At 30.9% G+C, this 18,355-nt stretch overlaps 1 protein-coding gene across 4 annotated transcripts in view; it reads left to right on the forward strand.

Moving 5' to 3' along the window:
• Positions 1–18,355, forward strand: part of LOC135954244 (putative uncharacterized protein DDB_G0271606) — a 35,099-nt gene that overhangs the window by 9,287 nt on the left and 7,457 nt on the right. For 2 of the 4 annotated variants that reach the window (XM_065504323.1, XM_065504324.1), the window contains exons 3-7: positions 5,844–7,031; positions 11,073–12,957; positions 17,508–17,680; positions 17,823–18,149; positions 18,211–18,348. In XM_065504323.1, the coding sequence (XP_065360395.1) occupies positions 5,844–7,031; positions 11,073–12,957; positions 17,508–17,680; positions 17,823–18,149; positions 18,211–18,348 (3,711 nt within the window). Of the gene's footprint in view, positions 1–5,843; positions 7,032–11,072; positions 12,958–17,319; positions 17,446–17,507; positions 17,681–17,822; positions 18,150–18,210; positions 18,349–18,355 lie in introns of those variants that run through there. The other 2 variants (XM_065504325.1, XM_065504326.1) reach the window with 2 other exon arrangements.

Consider the following 18,355-nt stretch of genomic DNA (forward strand, 5'->3'; position numbering starts at 1 on the left):
CTTTCATGCATCTATACATACACATACACCTACCTACAACACCAAACACATTTATTTCAATGTCTGTGTATGTAGGGATGTGTATATATTAGGTTGGCCTTTATTTTACATGATTTTCAATGCTCCCTATATCTAAACTTGTTCTTTGTCTTTGCAAAAACCATTTGCTGAAAGTTTGAGCAAAATCCGATAATGTTTAGAGGTTGCACATTTTATTTGAAGTTTTGAGTTTTTAGTTTCCAATACAAAAATTTGAAAAAAAAATTTTAATTAAAAAGATGTTTAAATAAAATTTATAAAATAATAATAAAAAACATATTTTTTAAACTAGCTTTTATTTAAAGGCTCTAAAAAGAAGACCATAAACTTTAAATTAAATCAAACTATTTATAAAATTCTAGAATTTATATGATTAAAACAGAGATCGAAAATAACTCGTCCATATACCAAAAAACCCAAATTGTGATTTATATTTTTGTAATAAAAATAACAGTTATAAAATGAATTTTATTTAAATGGTTTTGGTGTGAGATAAACAATTAATTTGTTCTTGTTCTTAATAACTGTTACTTTCTCTTTTATTTACATACAATAAGTAATTTTTAACAAATTATGGAAATAATATGATAAGTATGAAGTAATGAAGTCTGAGTAACAGAAATGAGAATTTTTTTTTTATACCCTTCAACTTCGTGAGAAGGGTATATATAAGTTTGCCATTCCGTTTGTAATTTCTGGATCCTTATAGATAGCGGAGTCGATTAAGCCATGTCCGTCTGTCTATCTGTCTGTCTGTCCGTCTGTTGAAATCAATTTTCTGAAGACCCCATATATCTTCGGGATCCAAATCTTCAATAATTCGGTCAGACATGCTTTCGAGAAGTTTGCTATTTAAAATCAGCAAAATCGGTCCATAAATAACAGAGATATGAGCAAAAAACCGGGACAACCTCGATTTTTGACCTATATCTGGTTTACTAAGTCATTAATATAGACAATATGGATATCTAATGATAGATATTTCAAAGTCCATTGCAACGATGTAGATAAGGCTATAGTAATTTGGACCTTCAATGGGTCAAAATCGGGAAAAATATTTTTTAACCCGAATTTTTTTTCATCAAAACATTTTTTTTGTCATAAATTTTTATTCAAAAAAAAAAAAATTTTAAAAAATTTTTTTAAAAAAATTTGTAAAAAACTTTTTTAAAAAAAAAATAAAAAAAAAATGGAAAAACAATTAAAAAAAATTAAATTTTGTTTACCTAAAAATATTTAAACAAATTTATTTTAAAGTATAATTTGGTGAAGGGTATATAAGATTCGGCACAGCCGAATATAGCTCTCTTACTTGTTTAAACTAGCTTTTATTTAAAGGCTCTAGAAAGAAGACCATAAAATATAAATCAAACTATAAAATTCTAGAATTTATATGATTAAAACAGAGATCGAAAATAACTCGTCCATATACCAAAAAACCCAAATTGTGATTTATATTTTTGTTATAAAAATAAATCACTGAAAATAACAGTTATAAAATGAATTTTATTTAAATGGTTTTGGTATGACCTTTATTCGTTTTTGTTGTTTTTTAATGGTTTGGTGTGAGATAAACAATTAATTTGTTCTTGTTCTTAATAACTGTTACTTTCTCTTTTATTTACATACAATAACATATTGTTAGTAATTTTTAACAAATTATGGAAATAATATGATAAGTATGAAGTAATGAAGTCTGAGTAACAGAAATGAGAATTTTTTTTATACCCTTCAACTTCATAAGTTTGCCATTCCGTTTGTAATTTCTACATTTTTCATTTCCGACCCTATAAAGTATATATATTCTGGATCCTTATAGATAGCGGAGTCGATTAAGCCATGTCCGTCTGTCTATCTGTCTGTCTGTTGAAATCAATTTTCTGAAGACCCCAGATATCTTCGGGATCCAAATCTTCAATAATTCTGTCAGACATGCTTTCGAGAATTTTGCTATTTAAAATCAGCAAAATCGGTCCACAAATGGCTGAGATATGAGGAAAAAACCAAGACAACCTCGATTTTTGATCTATTTCTGACCTACATATATCTGATTACTAAGACATTAATATAGACAATATGGATATCTAATGATAGATATTTCAATGACATTTGCAACGACGTATATAAGACCATAGTAAGTTGGACCTACAATGGGTCAAAATCTGAAAAAAAATTTTTAACCCGAATTTTTTTTCACAAAAAAAAAATTGAAAAAAACAAAAAAAAAAATAAAATAATCGAAAAAAAATTTTTTTCCAAACAATGAAAAAAACAACTGGACAAAATATTAAATTTTGTTTACCTAAAAATATTTAAAATTTTGAAGTATAATTTGGTGAAGGGTATATAAGATTCGGCACAGCCGAATACAGCACTCTTACTTGTTTAAATTGTTATTAATCTTTTGATAAGTTTTATATTAAGCGATGATTTGCATCAAATGCATTTTTGCGATTTATTTTTCATGTTCGCAAATAAAAGTCACAAGCTGACCAGATTATTTGTGTTTGTTTCTTTTCTGTTTCTCTCAACCCCAAACCTAAAATGTTCTCGAATAAATCACTCTCTCAGCGATATATCACAAAAAATTATTTTTAAATGGCTGCGAATGAGAATTTACCATTGAAATGAAAGTGAATCCGTTATTTTCGGTCTCTGGATTAAAAGCTTGTTTCGATATGTTCCTGGTGCTCGTTTTTTTCGACGATTTTGGACGATCAGTTGAGGTCTCTACACCCGAAACAATTGGAAAAAATTCACGATATGGTGTTGGGCAATCGGATATGGAAAGAGCGAGAGATTGTGGAAGCCATAGGCATCACACATGTCTCAGTGGTTTCAATTTTGAATGATCACTTGTCCGATTGCTTACAATCGATCACAAATGCAGTCTTGTGACAACTTCGCAGGAATGTTTGGCGTGGTTTAACCGCAATATTTGAGGGTGCTGTGACTTAATTGGTTAACGCGTTTGATCATTATGTATGATATGATATTTGCGGCCTGGGTTCGATTCCCAGCCGCTGCCAATCAACAGGATCAGTTTACAATCAGCCCAATTATGAATAAAAAATTCTCGGGGAGTTTGTTCCCCATGAATTTCAATAGGAAACATGAGAAAATGGGAAAAACTGCCGGGGAATTTTTATTCATAATTGGGCTGAAAAATTATTAGTTTACTAATAACTAATATTTATCATAAAATAATTAAATAAAGGTTGCTGGTTTGACTAATGCGCCATCTCATCACCAGAGGCGCTACAACCTGCACTAATAACAAACACAACGCGCAATTGCAGAGTTGTCAATAAAAGCTTTTCTCCTTCTTTCCTTCTATAATCTATCCCCTTTCCAAAGAAAGTAACACAACTAATATATAGGCATAATAATTGCCTGAGTTTTTGCACCGTTTCATAACCGTGGGCGAAACATGCAGGATCCACCATAATGCACCAAACAGCAGTTAAAACTAAACCCACTGTGCATTCTCACGACAGCCGGTTCTACGCACCGGAGTGACCCGGACTCGGCCAAGGGCTGTCAACTCAGCAATCGCTGCCGCTACAACAACAACAAAACCCACTGTGAACCCGGAGTGAATTAGCGCCAAAGAAATCCAAGGTGGGTTTGTCAGCCAATAAAGTCATGGCGACCTTTTTTTAGGATGCTTACAATCGACCACAAACGTAATCGTGTGACAACTTCGCAAGAGTGTATGGACAAGTTTTTGTGCCGTTTCGTAACCGTGAGCGAAACGTGGATTCACCACAACTCACCAGAGACCAAACAGCAGTCAAAACAGTGGGATTCTCGGAGTGAATCGGCGCCAAAGAAGGCCAAGGTGGGTTTGTCAGCCAATAAAGTTATGGTTATTTGGAATACATGTGGTACAATCCACATTGAAGTTAAAGTTAACTTCAAATGGGTAAAACAATCAATGTCGAATATTATGCCAACTTATTGAGTCGATTTAATGAGGATTTGAAAAAGAAACGTCCGCATTTGGCCAATTAAAAACCTTTTTTTCACCAGTACAACGCAAGGGTGCACACATGTTGTAGCGTTTTCATGGCAAAAATCCATGAATTAGGCTACGAATTGCTCCCTTATTCTGCCTATTTTCCGGATTTAGCACCGAGTGACTATATGGACAGGCGGTAAGAGATTTGACTACAACGATGAAATCATATGACAAACAAATACATATTTTGATGACCTCGAAAACACTAATTTTTTTGGAAGGAATAAATAAATTGAAGAAAAACTGTATAGACCTCAAAGGAGAAAATAAAATGTTTTTTTTTTATTCAAAAACCTGTTTTTCATTCAACAAGTCACGGACTTGATGACCCGCCCGCGTAGTTTCTTTTAATTTATAGTTTAGTTTCTTCTTTTTAGAGCATTTAAAGGAAAGCTGGGCTTAAAAATGTTTTTTATTATTAATTTATTTTCTTCGAATTTTCGAACATATCTTAAAAAGCTTATATTCTGCAACTACATTGAAAATTCTTGAACATTTGATTTTTTTTTGTTTAAATTTTTAAGTTCGAAATTGGAAAATGCATCTACATTGAAAATTCTTGAACATTTTATTTTTTTTTTTTTTTCTTTAAATTTTTAAGTTCGAAATTGGAAAATGTAAGAAATTGGCCTCAAATAAAACTAAAAGTATTTTTTTAAGAATCCTCAACATTTAAAAGTTATTTTAACAGCTTTCAAAAATTTTCGAACTTAAGTTCGAATTTCCGAATTTCGAAGTTATGTTGGAAAAATTTATAAAGCTGATAAAATAACCTCTTGATCATGCATGAACCTGATAACAATGCAATTTCAGTTTATAGAAGAGAGAGGAAGAAAAAGAGGAACATTTTTCAAATCCCCTCTCCCCTCTCATCTACAAACTCAAGCCTCGTGCAAGTAAACTTGAAGTGTGTAAACCAGCATTAATATTAAAATTCATTAAAATTCGAAGTTGTGTTCGAAAAATTTTTAAAGCTGTTAAAATAATCTCTAGATGATGACAAAATTAACTGAATTTTTAATGAGTTATCATGGCTTTTCGAAAATTCGAAGTTATGTTCGAAAAATTTTTAAAGCTGTTAAAATGATCTCTAAATCATGAGGATTCTTATAAAGATACTTTTAGTTTTATTTGAGACCAATTTCTTACAATTTCCAATTTCGAACATAATAATTTTGAAAAAAAAAAAAAAATTTGCATGAATTTCCAAAGATGTTTGAAAATTCGAAGAAAATAAATAGGAAACCATTTGTCAAAATTTTTTTTTTAATATTTCTGCTTGTGCTGACCCAAAACTTCAAATAAAATGTGCAACCTCTTAAGGTTAACCGATTTTCAGCATATGATGTTTAGATGAAAAACAAAAATTTTGAACCTTTCGAGCATCGAAAAGTACATAATAAGGGGGCCACCCTAGTATATATATATGTATGTATCTGTATGCATGTATGTATATATTTTTCTCTATATATTTTATACTTTTTGTTTTTACTTTTATATATAAATGACAATTTTTTATAACTTACAACTAAAACCAAATAAATAAATTTCTCAAAAATGTCTAAAAACAAAAAATAAAAAAAAAACTATAAACACAAAAACAAATCTCTCTACACACCTCCTCCTCAAAAACTCAACTTAAAATAAAAATCAAAAATCAAAAAACCAACTCTACTTCTACTTTTTGTTAACATAAAACAAAAACAAAAATATGAAATAAACCAAAAAAAACTAAACTAAAACTAAAAATCTAAATAACAACAAAAATAAAAACATTGAGTAGCAAATCAAACAAGAAAATACACAATGTACTAAGGCTCAAGTAAAAGCCTACAATGATTTGTTATACCTCACACAATTACAACAACAGCAACAGCAACTGCAGCAGCAACAACAACAGCAGCAGCAACAACAACAGCAGCAGCAACAGCAGCAGCAGGAGGAAGAGGAAACTACGTATTATACCATAGATGGTAAACATTATAAAATTGTACGTAAATCACAAGCACAGCAGAATCAGCAGCCACAACAGCAGCAGCAAGTGTTGCAAATAGAACAACAACATCCTAGTCCAGCATCGTCGACCACCACCCAGCAGCAATATCCCGTTTATGCCAGTCCAGCTCTAAGTTCGACTGGCAACTCTTCGCCAGCCTTACACAATGCTAATGTCAGTAATAACACCACCACCCCACCGCAAGTAATCGTTTATAAAACAACTACAGCCACGTCCGCCGAGTCGCCCATACGTCGTAGCACTCATGTTGCAAACGCTGGTTCGCCTGCAACATCGTCGAATACAGTTGCCTATTCGTCTGTGATACAAAGCACTTTGCAGCAACAGCAATTGCAGCAACAACACCAACAACAACAGCAGCAGCAACAACAACAACAGCAGCAGCATCAATTGCATTTGTGGAAAATCGAAGATGCTGCTGGCCAAGAAGAAGATGTTAAAAATGTTTTACAATTGCAGGTTAAACAAGAACATCAGAATTTGGATTACCATACGGGAGGAGGAATTGTTGGTGGCGGCGGCAATGTTGTCATGAGTGATAATCTTATATTCAATTTACCACCCGGCTTGGAAATCAAGCAAACCAGTGGTGGCATTAATGTTTGTCAGGCCAACAATAATAACAATTCACAACATTCGCCAACTGTATTACAACACACTCAGCAGCAGCAGCAGCAACATCAACAGCAACAACAACAATTATTAGCCCAGCAACAGCAGCAACAGCAAAATTTATACAATGAACAAAAGTTGCAACAACAACAGCAGCAGCAGCAACAGCAACCCGATAACAAACGTCGCCAGCACATGATTGCTAATATGTTAATGTCTCCTTCTCATACCACCACCTCTACGAACAATAATAACAATAACAATAATACTTCGTCTACATCTTCGTCGTCTTCCCACCATCACACTTCGGCCACAACGTCACAGATTCAAATAAATTCTAAGGTTTGTATTTTATTATTATTTTTTAATTTTTCAAAACAAAATTGTTTTATTATTTTTTTTTTTATTTTTTGAAATTTTTTTATTTTAATAAATTATTTTTTTTTTATAGTTTTGTATTTATCTTTTCTAAATTATTAGTTTGGCTATACATGATTTTTCATTTAAATTGTTTAAAATTTTGACAAACAAAATCTAACCAAACAATTTTTTTTTTTTTCAAAATAAAAATAACATTTTAGACAAAATTTGCGATATGCCCTACCTAACACAGTAGTAGCTCATGTATAGATTTACCTTTTAAATGAAATGTAAACTCTGTAATAGTAAGATTTAGAAAAAGCTCCTCCTCCCCTAGTACACCGAACTTATTAATACTATCCTTTTTACTTTTCTTATATGGTAAAGCTGAGAACTTTAGATTCATTTATAAAGCTAGTGATTGCACTAATTTTTGGATAATATTCAGATAAATTTTCTCCAACTTTTTGTTTAATTTTCAGTTTTAACTCTGTCATTGTCTTTATGCTTTGATGCTGGGTATTATTTGCGTAAAATTTGTATGCTATCTAACCTCACATATTCTTCATCGCATTTCCAAATCCAATCTGCAAGCCTGCTAGTCCAACCGAGGAATATTATGTTCAGCGAACCACGATTTGGATTATTTTGCAACATGAATTACAGCATTATATTGTTGAAATATACAACCTTCATTAAAAATTTAATTTTTTTGCGAAATTTACGTTTCTTTTCTAATAAATAGGAGGTTTTTTTTGGAAATTTTAGTTTTTGGTGATTTTCAGTAAAATTTACATCCTTGTAGATTTTTTTTTTGTCAATTTGAGTTTTTTGGGACTTTTTTTAAATTTTACAGAATTTTTTTTTTCAAAAAAAATTTTATTAAATTTTTTTTTCCAATATTTTTTCAATAATTTTTTTTTTTGAAAAAAATTAAATTAAATTTTTTTCCAAAAAAAATTTTATTAAATTTTTTTTATTAAATTTTTTTTCCTATATTTTTTCAATAATTTTTCTATAAATTTTTTTTCCAAAAAAAAATTTAGTGTTTGGTGATTTACATTCTTGTTGTTTTTTTTTGGGACTTTTTTTTAAATTTTACAGAATTTTTTTTTCCAAACAAAATTTTATTGAATATTTTTTTTCAAAAAAAAAAAAAATTATTGAATTTTTTTTTTCAAAAAAAAAAATTATTGAATTTTTTTTCCAAAAAATTTTTATTTAATTCTATTGAAATTGTTTTTTTTACCAATTTTTTTTTTTAATTATTTTCAGTAAAATTTACATTCTTGTAGATTTTTTTTGTCAGTTTGAGTTTTTCTGGACTTTTTTTTTTAAATTTTACAGAATTTTTTTTTCCAAAAAAAATTTTATTGAATATTTTTTTCAAAAAATTTTTATTTAATTTTTTTCTTCGAGAAAAATGTAGATTTTTTAATCCTATTTTTTTTTTTTTTCAAAAAAATGTTTTAGTGAATTTTTTTTATAAAATTCTGTCTGGTTTTTTTCCAAAAAAATTTTATTTAATTTTTTTCTTCCAGAAAAATGTAGATTTTTTTTAATTCTGTTTTTTTCCAATTTTTTTTTAAATTATATTAAATTTTTTTTTCCAAAAATTTTTTATTGAATTTTTTTTTTTTTTTTTTCAAAAAAATTTTTATTGATTTTTTTTTTTTCAAAAAAAGGTTTTATTGAAATTTGTTGTTTTTCTGTAAATTTAGTGAAATTTTCTTTTATAAGATTCTGTGATTTTGGTTCTGGGACTTTTTTTTTAAATTTACAGAATTTTTTTTCCAAAAAAAAAAAGATTATTGAATTTTTTTTCCAAAAAAATTTTTATAAACAGCCCAATTATGAATAAAAATTCCGCGGGAGTTTTCTCCCTTTTCTCATTTTTCCTATTCAAATTCAATGGGAAAAAACTCCCGGGGAACAAACTCCCGCGGAATTTTTAATTCATAATTGGGCTGAAAATTTTTTTCCACAAAAATGTAGAATTTTTTTTCAAATTTTTTTTAAATTTTGTTGAATTTTTTTTTGAAAATTAATGTTTTTCTGTAAATTTAGTGAATTTTTTTTATAAAATTCTGTCGTTTTGGTTCTGCAATGTCGCGAATACATTCTGCTGCGGCGAATTCATTAACTTGTCATACAAGCGTTCGGTGGAATATTTTTTGTTATGTTTGTGAATTGATATTTCATCCTTTTTTCTTCGAAGTCATGTTCGCTCTCGATATTTCTCTCATACAATAATAATATTAATTTGTTGAACAAATTGTGACCTAAGATTCAGTTTGTTTCTTTTCTTCTACGTAGGGTGTGATATTTTAGAAGTGAAAAGGGTTTACAATGACTTTCTCAGTATTAAAATTTATGTAGGGCGATATTTTCTCTTTTTTTCACAAAATGTAATTTAAAGGCAAAAGTCTAAATTTTAACGCCATGCCATTAAATAGCTTATGTTTCTTAATTTATGATTTAAATGAGTACAAGAATTTAACATTTGTAGGTCGAATTTCAAAAATGGAAAACTAAAATTGCATTTTTAATGCAAAAAAAAGCTAAAATGTTTGCCTACTGGCTTATAATTTCCATATTTTTCTTATTTTATGATAAAAATGAAAAAAAAAACATTAAAAATGCATTTATGTGAAAAAAATGCAAAATTTTTAGGTTAAAAAACATTTAATAGTGTTATTTTAGTTGATTATTTCCTTAACGGAAGTCAGAAAATGCAATTTTAGGGCAAAAAGGCAACATATTTGCTTCATCATTTTCTCATTCTTTAATGTTAGAAAAAACTCGCTTTTCAGATATAAAAACACAAAAAAATTTATTTTAGGGCAAATGCTTTTTCTTCATATAGTTACTTTTTCTTAGTGAAGAATGTACAATAATGCAATTTCAAGATTAAGTGCAAAAAAGGCAAAATGTTCGCCAAAAAATAAACAACAATTACTAGCAACAAAACAAATTTTCTTATTTTCACAAAACAACTGAGCGATTGACAACTCTTGTATTAGAATATATCATCCAAGGAGCTTTTTTTTTCTCATAATAAACCATACTTCCATCTCAAAAGATGTTTAAAATGCAAACATTATTTCAGTGCACCCAGTTAGTTTTTAATTTCATTCTTAATCTTTTTATCAAAAATAATGTCTCTCTCTTTCTGTCTAAATGAGCGCAATTTTAGTGTTTAGTATGCTTGTATATAAAAATATTTCCTTAATTAAAAAAAAATACAAAATAAAATATTAACGAAACCAAAAAAGAAATGAAAAAAACAACAAATTAAATGAAAAATAATGAAATTAAAAATATTTAAAATTATTTAAAAGATTTTTTTTCATATATATACAATCATCTTCCTCTATTATGTGTGTAAAATTATTATTGTTTGTTTTGTTATTTGTTAGACAAAAGATTATTTTGATTGTTTTCTTACAAATTTAAAGCAAAAAAAGGGTTACGGTTTTGTTTAAGAAAAAAAAAATAAAAGAAAAAATGAGAAATTAAAACAAATAACACTTTAGTTGTAAATACTCTATTTAATATTTAACAAATTTTGAAACATTAAATTAATTTTGGTTTTGTTGGTTTTTGGTCTCTTTTTGTTTGATTGTTTGCTGTAAAACTAACCTTTTTATGTGTTTTTGGTATTATTAACACTAATATTCTATTACTATTACTACTACTACTGCTAATACTACTTACTATATGTTTATTATAAATTAAATTAATTTAAAAAAAATGTATAAAGAAAAACTTATTTGAACCTGTGACGTTTCCAAAAATAAAAGTAACAGAAACATAAAAACGAAGATGTTGAGGAAGATGAGCGTAAGAAATACAAAAAAAGATTTTTTTTATAAATATATTTAAATATTATTCAAAAATAAAGAAAACATTTGTAATATTAATTTTGTAAAACAAAACAAAAAAAGAAAGCCTAAAGCTGTAAAATTCAATTCACTATTGTTAGATGAAGGTGATATTAATTCTTGTCTCTATTTATTGCAGGCCCAAGAGGAGAAACATCAACAGCAGCAGCAACAGTTGGTGGTAACGAAATCGACCAAGACACCACGCAAGAGACAGCCAAAAAAGACGCTTATAACAAATGACTACGAATCGCAACAGAGTCCACAGCAACAGCAAGAATCTTCGACGGCCAGTCATCATCAGCAGCAGCAACAACAGCAACAGCATGTGCAACAACAGCAGCAGCAGCAACAGCAGCAACAACAGCAGCAGCAACAGCAATCGACTTACTATGATTTCAATAACAAATGGAATACTACGGTCTTAAAGACGGAGAACAATACGACAACACCAGCGGTACAAGTGCCCGCCATAAATATACCAACATACGTAAATCCTCATACGCAACAGCATGCTCAACAGCAACAACAACAGCAGCAGCAACAACAGCAGCAACAACAACAGCAGCAGCAACAGCAGCAGCAACAACAGCAACAACAACAGCAGCAGCAACAACAGCAACAGCAGCAGCAGCAACAACAGCAAACAGTGGCCCATCAGCAGCAGCAGCAGCAAGTACCACAGCCTGCTCACATGCAGTCATCACAAGCCCAATCACACTTGACTAATCTGACATCGTATTATCCAAATTTCACACAACAAATTGCCTCACAATACACAGCTTGCATGCAACAGACCGCTGCAGCTGCCGGAGCAATACAGCACACACTCTACAATCTCAACCAACAGCAGACCGCTGCTGCGACGGCCTCAACGTCCTCGACCTCGGCGTCGTCGCACCAACAACAACAGCAGCAGGCCCAACAGCAAGAGGAACAACAGCAGCAGCAGGCCGCTCAGGAAGCCGCCTCCAACAAAGTCATCGTACCGAATATCGAAGAGGAATTGGAATTCCTGTCGGACACAACACCCAAACAGGGCTATGCCAGTGCCAGTGAAACAGCAGCCGCAACGCGCATTACCAACTCCACAACAAAGCCAACCAACATTGGTATCTACAATCCCAACACTGTAGCTGCCGATGCGGCCGGCAAAGCTGGCACAAAGTCGAATGCCACCGTAGCGGGAGGTGCTGGTGGAGTGGCCGGTGCCACGAATTCAAGTGCGGCTAATCATAGTAACGCTGCGTCTGCTGCTGGCGGAGGGACAGCGAATGCGGGCTCGTCGTCATCGTCTTCGACAACGTACGTGCCGCCCGAGAAGAAGCCCGTCGTGGGCACATCGATAGGCGAGAAGAAGACCCAATTCATGGACAGTTATTTGAAGTTCTTGCAAGGTGATAGGGAGGAGGAGACGGCATCGACGGCGAAAGGCGGACGCAAAAATAATTATCAGAAATCGGCAGGTGGTGCCGGCAGTGGCACCGGTGGTGGTGGTGGTGGAGGAGGTGGAGGTGGTGGTGGAAAACGTAAACAGCAACAGACCCAGCCAACAGCGGAGGAGGCTGCCATAGCAGCTGCACACATCGCTGCCATGGATGGTCAGGGAGCTGGTATGCTGACCGGCGATGATGGTCATCAGATCAAGATCTTATCGCAGACACAAATTTTACCTAAAAAACGACCACATGCACAAATGCAGGCTGCTGCCGCAGCGGCAGCTGCAGCACAATCCTCATCGTCCGGCTCAAATTCCCATACAGGTACTTCGGTCATACAGCAGCATCCCCAGCACTCGGAACATCAGCAGCAGCAACAACAGCAGCAGCAACAACAACAGCAGCATGAGCAATCATTCCGTCCCTATGGACAACATCAGCAACAGCAGCAGCATCATCAACAGCAACAACAGCAGCATCATCAACAACAGCAGCAACAACAACAGCAACAGCAGCAACAACAATATTGTGCACAATTAGGTTTTGGCTCCGCCTCATCGGCAGTCGCTGCTGGCTCCAGTCAAGGTATGTTGCTACTTGACCAACAAAATTCTACTAGCCGTAGTTCACTAAATGCTTTCAACAACTCTACTACAGCTCCACATCATAATTCCTCTTCCGCCGCCACTAGTGTACCACACAACAATCATCATCATTTTCTAAATTTTCTCTGGTCCTGGCGTTGAAATCATTACTAGAGACAAGACAAAGAGTTCAAAACAGACTAAACACAAATATATCTTACTATATATATATTCATTCTCCAAAATGATGCGTCCGCTTTTCTCTATCTCTCTCTCTCACTCTCTATACATACAATATAAATATCTCTCTTGCTCCTTAAACAAAACACATACAAAAAAACAAATGCTCTCGTTATCTAAATAATCCCCGAGCAGTTATGCATCTCTTTAAGAGTTCCACAAAACAATTAAAAATAAAAAACAAACATAAATTATATAAAAAAAAATATAAGAGTACACACGTCATCGTTTCTCGAAATTCTCTTATACTATTTAGTAAACAATCAATCAATCACTACTTTGATCAAAGTTTGTTTGTGTATAAAGTAAAGTAATTAACACCATTTATCTTTTTTTTTTCGTTTTCATTTTGATTTCGTTTCTAATTTTTTTTTCCAATTTTTTTGTACAAAAAAAATATTAAATTATATTTTTAATTAATTGTTAAAAAAAAACATAAAATAATAACCTTTAAAAAATACAAAAAAACAAAATAACGTTGGACAAAAAGTATTTTTTAAATTTTCACTAAAGAAAATGATTTATAGTCAAGTAAATTACTAAAAAAAAAAAACATTAAAAACAAGTGAAAAAACTTATATTTAAAAAAAGCAATCAAAAATAATAAAACTCTTCTATGTAAATGTTGTTTTTTATTGTATGGAATGAATGAATGGCATGTGGATAAGGCTACAAATTTTCCTTTTTCAGCCGCACAATAAGAAAAGAAAAAAAAAACAAAACGGAGCATGATGATGAGTATTGAAACAGAAAAGAAAATATAAATGATGGTGGTATGTTAGTGGCAGAACAAATAATTATTAAATTATGGAAATTTTTGGCGGAATATTGGAATTTTGCTGATGGTTTGGAGTATTGTTTATAATTTACTTTAATTTTTATATGATTATTATTGAACTAATTCATTTTCGTTTAGTTCATAATTTATTTATGAAAAAAAAAGAAACATTTATGATAATTACTGATATTTATTTAAGAAACCCTTTGTACATTTATTATCCCAAAGATTTTCTTTGTATTGTTGTACTATATTGGTGTTTTTTTTTTTTAACTTTGAAACTGTTTTTTTTTGGGTAAAACATATAATTTAAGGCACCGAAGTATAAAATACTGTTACAAATAACATATATTTCTTTAAATACTTATATTTCATATTCTGTTTGCATTTGGCAATAAACTGAGTTTAAGTCTACAGCATTTGGTTTGTACTCATAAGGATTTGGATTGAATTTTATAATTTAAATGAATAAATCAGGAATCAAAATAGATTTTATCTCTTAATCAGTCAGTTATTGAATTCATTAATTTTCGTTTTACTTTAAATGTATTGAATTCATTCCTTATTGATGCCCGTAATTTCAAAAAATATATATCTACGGTGTGAAACTCCTAGCAGATAAGTTTACCTAAAAGATAACTTGACATTAATTTCACATCAATATGTACGGTTAAAAATTACCAAATATTTTTACTTCATAAGTAACTAAGCACTGATTCAAATGTTCTTGAATTCAAATTCATCACAGAATAGCTTTAAAAATGTGCATTTTGCAAAACTGAATGAAGAAAAAATATTTCAATTCAATTAGATTTGAATTAACAAAAATATAATCATTTAAAGCATAGAAATACACATAGATAGGAAACTCTACTGGCAAAGACCCAACTCAGTTGTCAGAAACTTATGAGGTGAGAATGTATTACTAAAAAAACTATGTGAAAACAGAACAAGAGAGCTATATTCGGCTGTGCCGAATCTTATATACCCTTCACCAAATTATACTTCAAAATACAAATTTTAAACATTTTTAGGTAAACAACATTTTTTTTTCCAGTTTTTTTTTTAATTTTTTGGAAAAAAAATTTTGGAATTGTTATTTAAATTTTTTTTAATTTTAAAAATTTTTGTTTTAAATTTAAAAAATTTTTTTTTTTAAATTTTAAAAATTTAAAAAATTTTTTTTTTTAAATTTTAAAAAATTTTTGTTTAAATTTTAAAAAAAATTGTTTTGTTTTTTAAAATTTTTTTTTTTTTTGAAAAAAAAAATTCGGGTTAAAAAATATTTTTTCCGATTTTGACACATTGTAGGTCCAACTTTCTATGGTCTTATATACGTCGTTGCAATGGTGTCTGAAATATCTATCATTAGATATCCATATTGTCTATATTAATGACTTAGTAATCCAGATATAGGTCAAAAATCGAGGTTGTCCTGGTTTTTTCCTCATATCTCATCCATTTGTGGACCGATTTTGCTGATTTTAAATAGGAAACTTCTCGAAAGCATGTCTGACAGAATTATTGAAGTTTTGGATCCCGAAGATATCTGGGGTTTTTAGAAAATTGATTTCAACAGACAGACAGACGGACGGACATGGCTTAATCGACTCCGCTATCTATAAGGATCCAGAATATATACACTTTATAATATAATAATCACACATACGTGTATTGTTTTTGTTTTCACATAGTTATTTTTTTACTATTCCATTCTCACTACTTAGGTTTTTGACAACTGAGTTAGGTCAATGACAGCATAGTTTACGATCTTATGCATTTATCTATGGTTGAATGAATTCGTTCATGAATTAATACAACGATGAATGAATTCTATTTAAATAAAAACCTTTGAATGAAGCTAAATAATTAGATATTGGGAATGGAATCATGAAGTGAATGAATGGCTGACATTTTTTAATACCGAATTAAGTTTTTAGTGAATTAAGCTCAAATTGAATTAATTAGTAAAGTAAAATAGTAAGATAGACCGAATTAAAATTTTCTATATTGAAATTCGGAAATTTTCGGGGAGCTTAAGAAAGCTCTGGAAAAAGGCTCTACTCCATTTCCAATTGTATTACAGAAGTTTCTAATTGTGTTTCAGAATTATTATTTTTTAAACAAATTGCGAAGCGATTTGCTTGTCTGCAGATACTCACAGAAACTCTGGTCTATCGGAGCAATTATATTCAGAAATTCAGAAATTTTCGAAATACAATTGGAAATTTTTTAAATATAATTCCAAACTTATGAAATTTTATTATAAATTTCTAAAATTCAATTGGAAATTTCTGAAATACAAATAGAATATTCAGAAATATACTTGGAACTGTTTTTTATGTTTTTGCATAAAATTATGGGCCGATTATTGATGGCAACCGGGCTTCAGTTGCGTTGTCAGAGAGCAACCACAAATTTTCATCGATAACAAAACGCTATAATTCCTCTTTTTAAGTATTTTATTTTGTTTGACTGAATCCAATCATTATTAAAAATCATACCAAACATCAATAATTTTACTGTAACTTAATGCCAAATATAATGGTTCAGACCATACAAAGTATTTATGACTGCTCAAACAGTATTCCGGGGGGACAATTTTATGGGGGGCTATGTGAAATCATGGATCGATATTACCCATTTTCCATACCAAACTAACATCAATAGATATAAGAGCCAGCTAGCTCCTATAGTGTTTTCAACAGACAGACAGACGGGTGGACATAGCTAGATCGTCTCAGAATAATATGAGGACCCTGAAAATATATACATACTACTGTGGGTCTGCGACATATATGTTGATGTGTTATCAACGGAATGACAAAATCAATATACCCCCATATTTGTTGATGGTGGCTATAAATATCATGACAAAAAGTATTTTTGCCTTAAACTGACAGATGAACCGACGGACATAGCTAGATGATGGTCTTCAAGTTTCATAAGGACCCCAAATATATATAAAACTAAAAAAAAATTACAATACTCCAAACCATCAAAAATATGATTTGATGACGGAGAATAAGTGGCGAATGTGCCCCCGGGGGTAAAAATTCAAAAGAAAATTTATTTTTTGCTTTAATAAACTCGAAAGGAAATGAATTAGATTAGAAATTTCATATAAAGTAAATGTTGATATCCCTGTTACCCATAATTTTGTTTAAACAACTAGAAAACATTTCATGGCTAATTATAGAAAATATTCCATAAAACTTAATTAAAAAAAAAAAAAATTATATATATTTAAAAAAATAAAGAGTTCAATTAACATCATTTCTATATTGTAATAAGTATGTAGGAAATTTCCGACATTTTCAAAACAACATTTTATTTTAATTTCAGTCTAACAAAAAAAATTATCAAAACAAAACACGCCTTAAAAATAAAACGAGGCTTCACACCTAGTAGCTGTAGTAGAGGATTCCCCACCCCCACCCAAATCAAAATAATAAAAATAAAAAATAAAAATGAATAGAAATGTGAAGTCATTTTTATTATTAGATTTACTGAAAACCTTATTGTTATTTTAGATCCCTTAAATTTACCACCTAGGCGTGAACAATGTTTGCGCAAGGCTAAAACTAATAGCATTGCTGTATTGGGCACCACCACCACCGCTGTTGCAACCGAGGATGCCATGGCAGAACCTGATGAATTTGCAGACTCTGATACAGATCCCGTTTGGACACCACAAGAAGATGATGTAAGTAAGATTATTTTAAGACTATAGAAAACAAAAAACAAAAAGTACAATTTGTTCACATCAAAAATGTTTGATTTCAAAAACAAAAACAACAACAACAAATATCACGATAAACAATTACTAAAATACTTAATAAATAAAGAGCGAAGATAGCAAAGGATTTAAGCGTAAAATTGCAAGACGCACTAAAAGTTCACCACGCAAACATTTCAATCAACAACCACAACAACCACAAACCCAGCAGCAGCAACAACAACAGCCGCAGCAACAGCAGCAACAACAGCAACATCAAACCCAACAACAACAACAGCCACAGCAACAACAACAGCAGCAGCAGCAACAACAACAGCAACAGCAATCAAATGCCATTGTAACCAATGATGGTTATACCTTAAATCACGACATTGCTAGCACTTCAACGAGTTATACAAATTCATCAGGCGCTGGCGCCGCTTCTGATAATTTCAAGGTAAATTATCAAAATGAAACACTGAAATTTAGAGTTCTCTTCTTATAATGCTTATTTCTAGACCGGTGACTTTATAGTTTTACGTTCAGATTTAGTTAATGATTGGCCCACCATTTGGCAGGTAGATTCCAAATGTATTTTACAAAAATACGAACCTTTCTATCAAAATGGTAAAATGTTTTATCGCAATATGTCCAAGGTAATTT

The sequence above is a fragment of the Calliphora vicina genome, chromosome 3, assembly GCF_958450345.1.
Source record: "Calliphora vicina chromosome 3, idCalVici1.1, whole genome shotgun sequence".
Lineage (NCBI taxonomy): Eukaryota > Metazoa > Arthropoda > Insecta > Diptera > Calliphoridae > Calliphora > Calliphora vicina.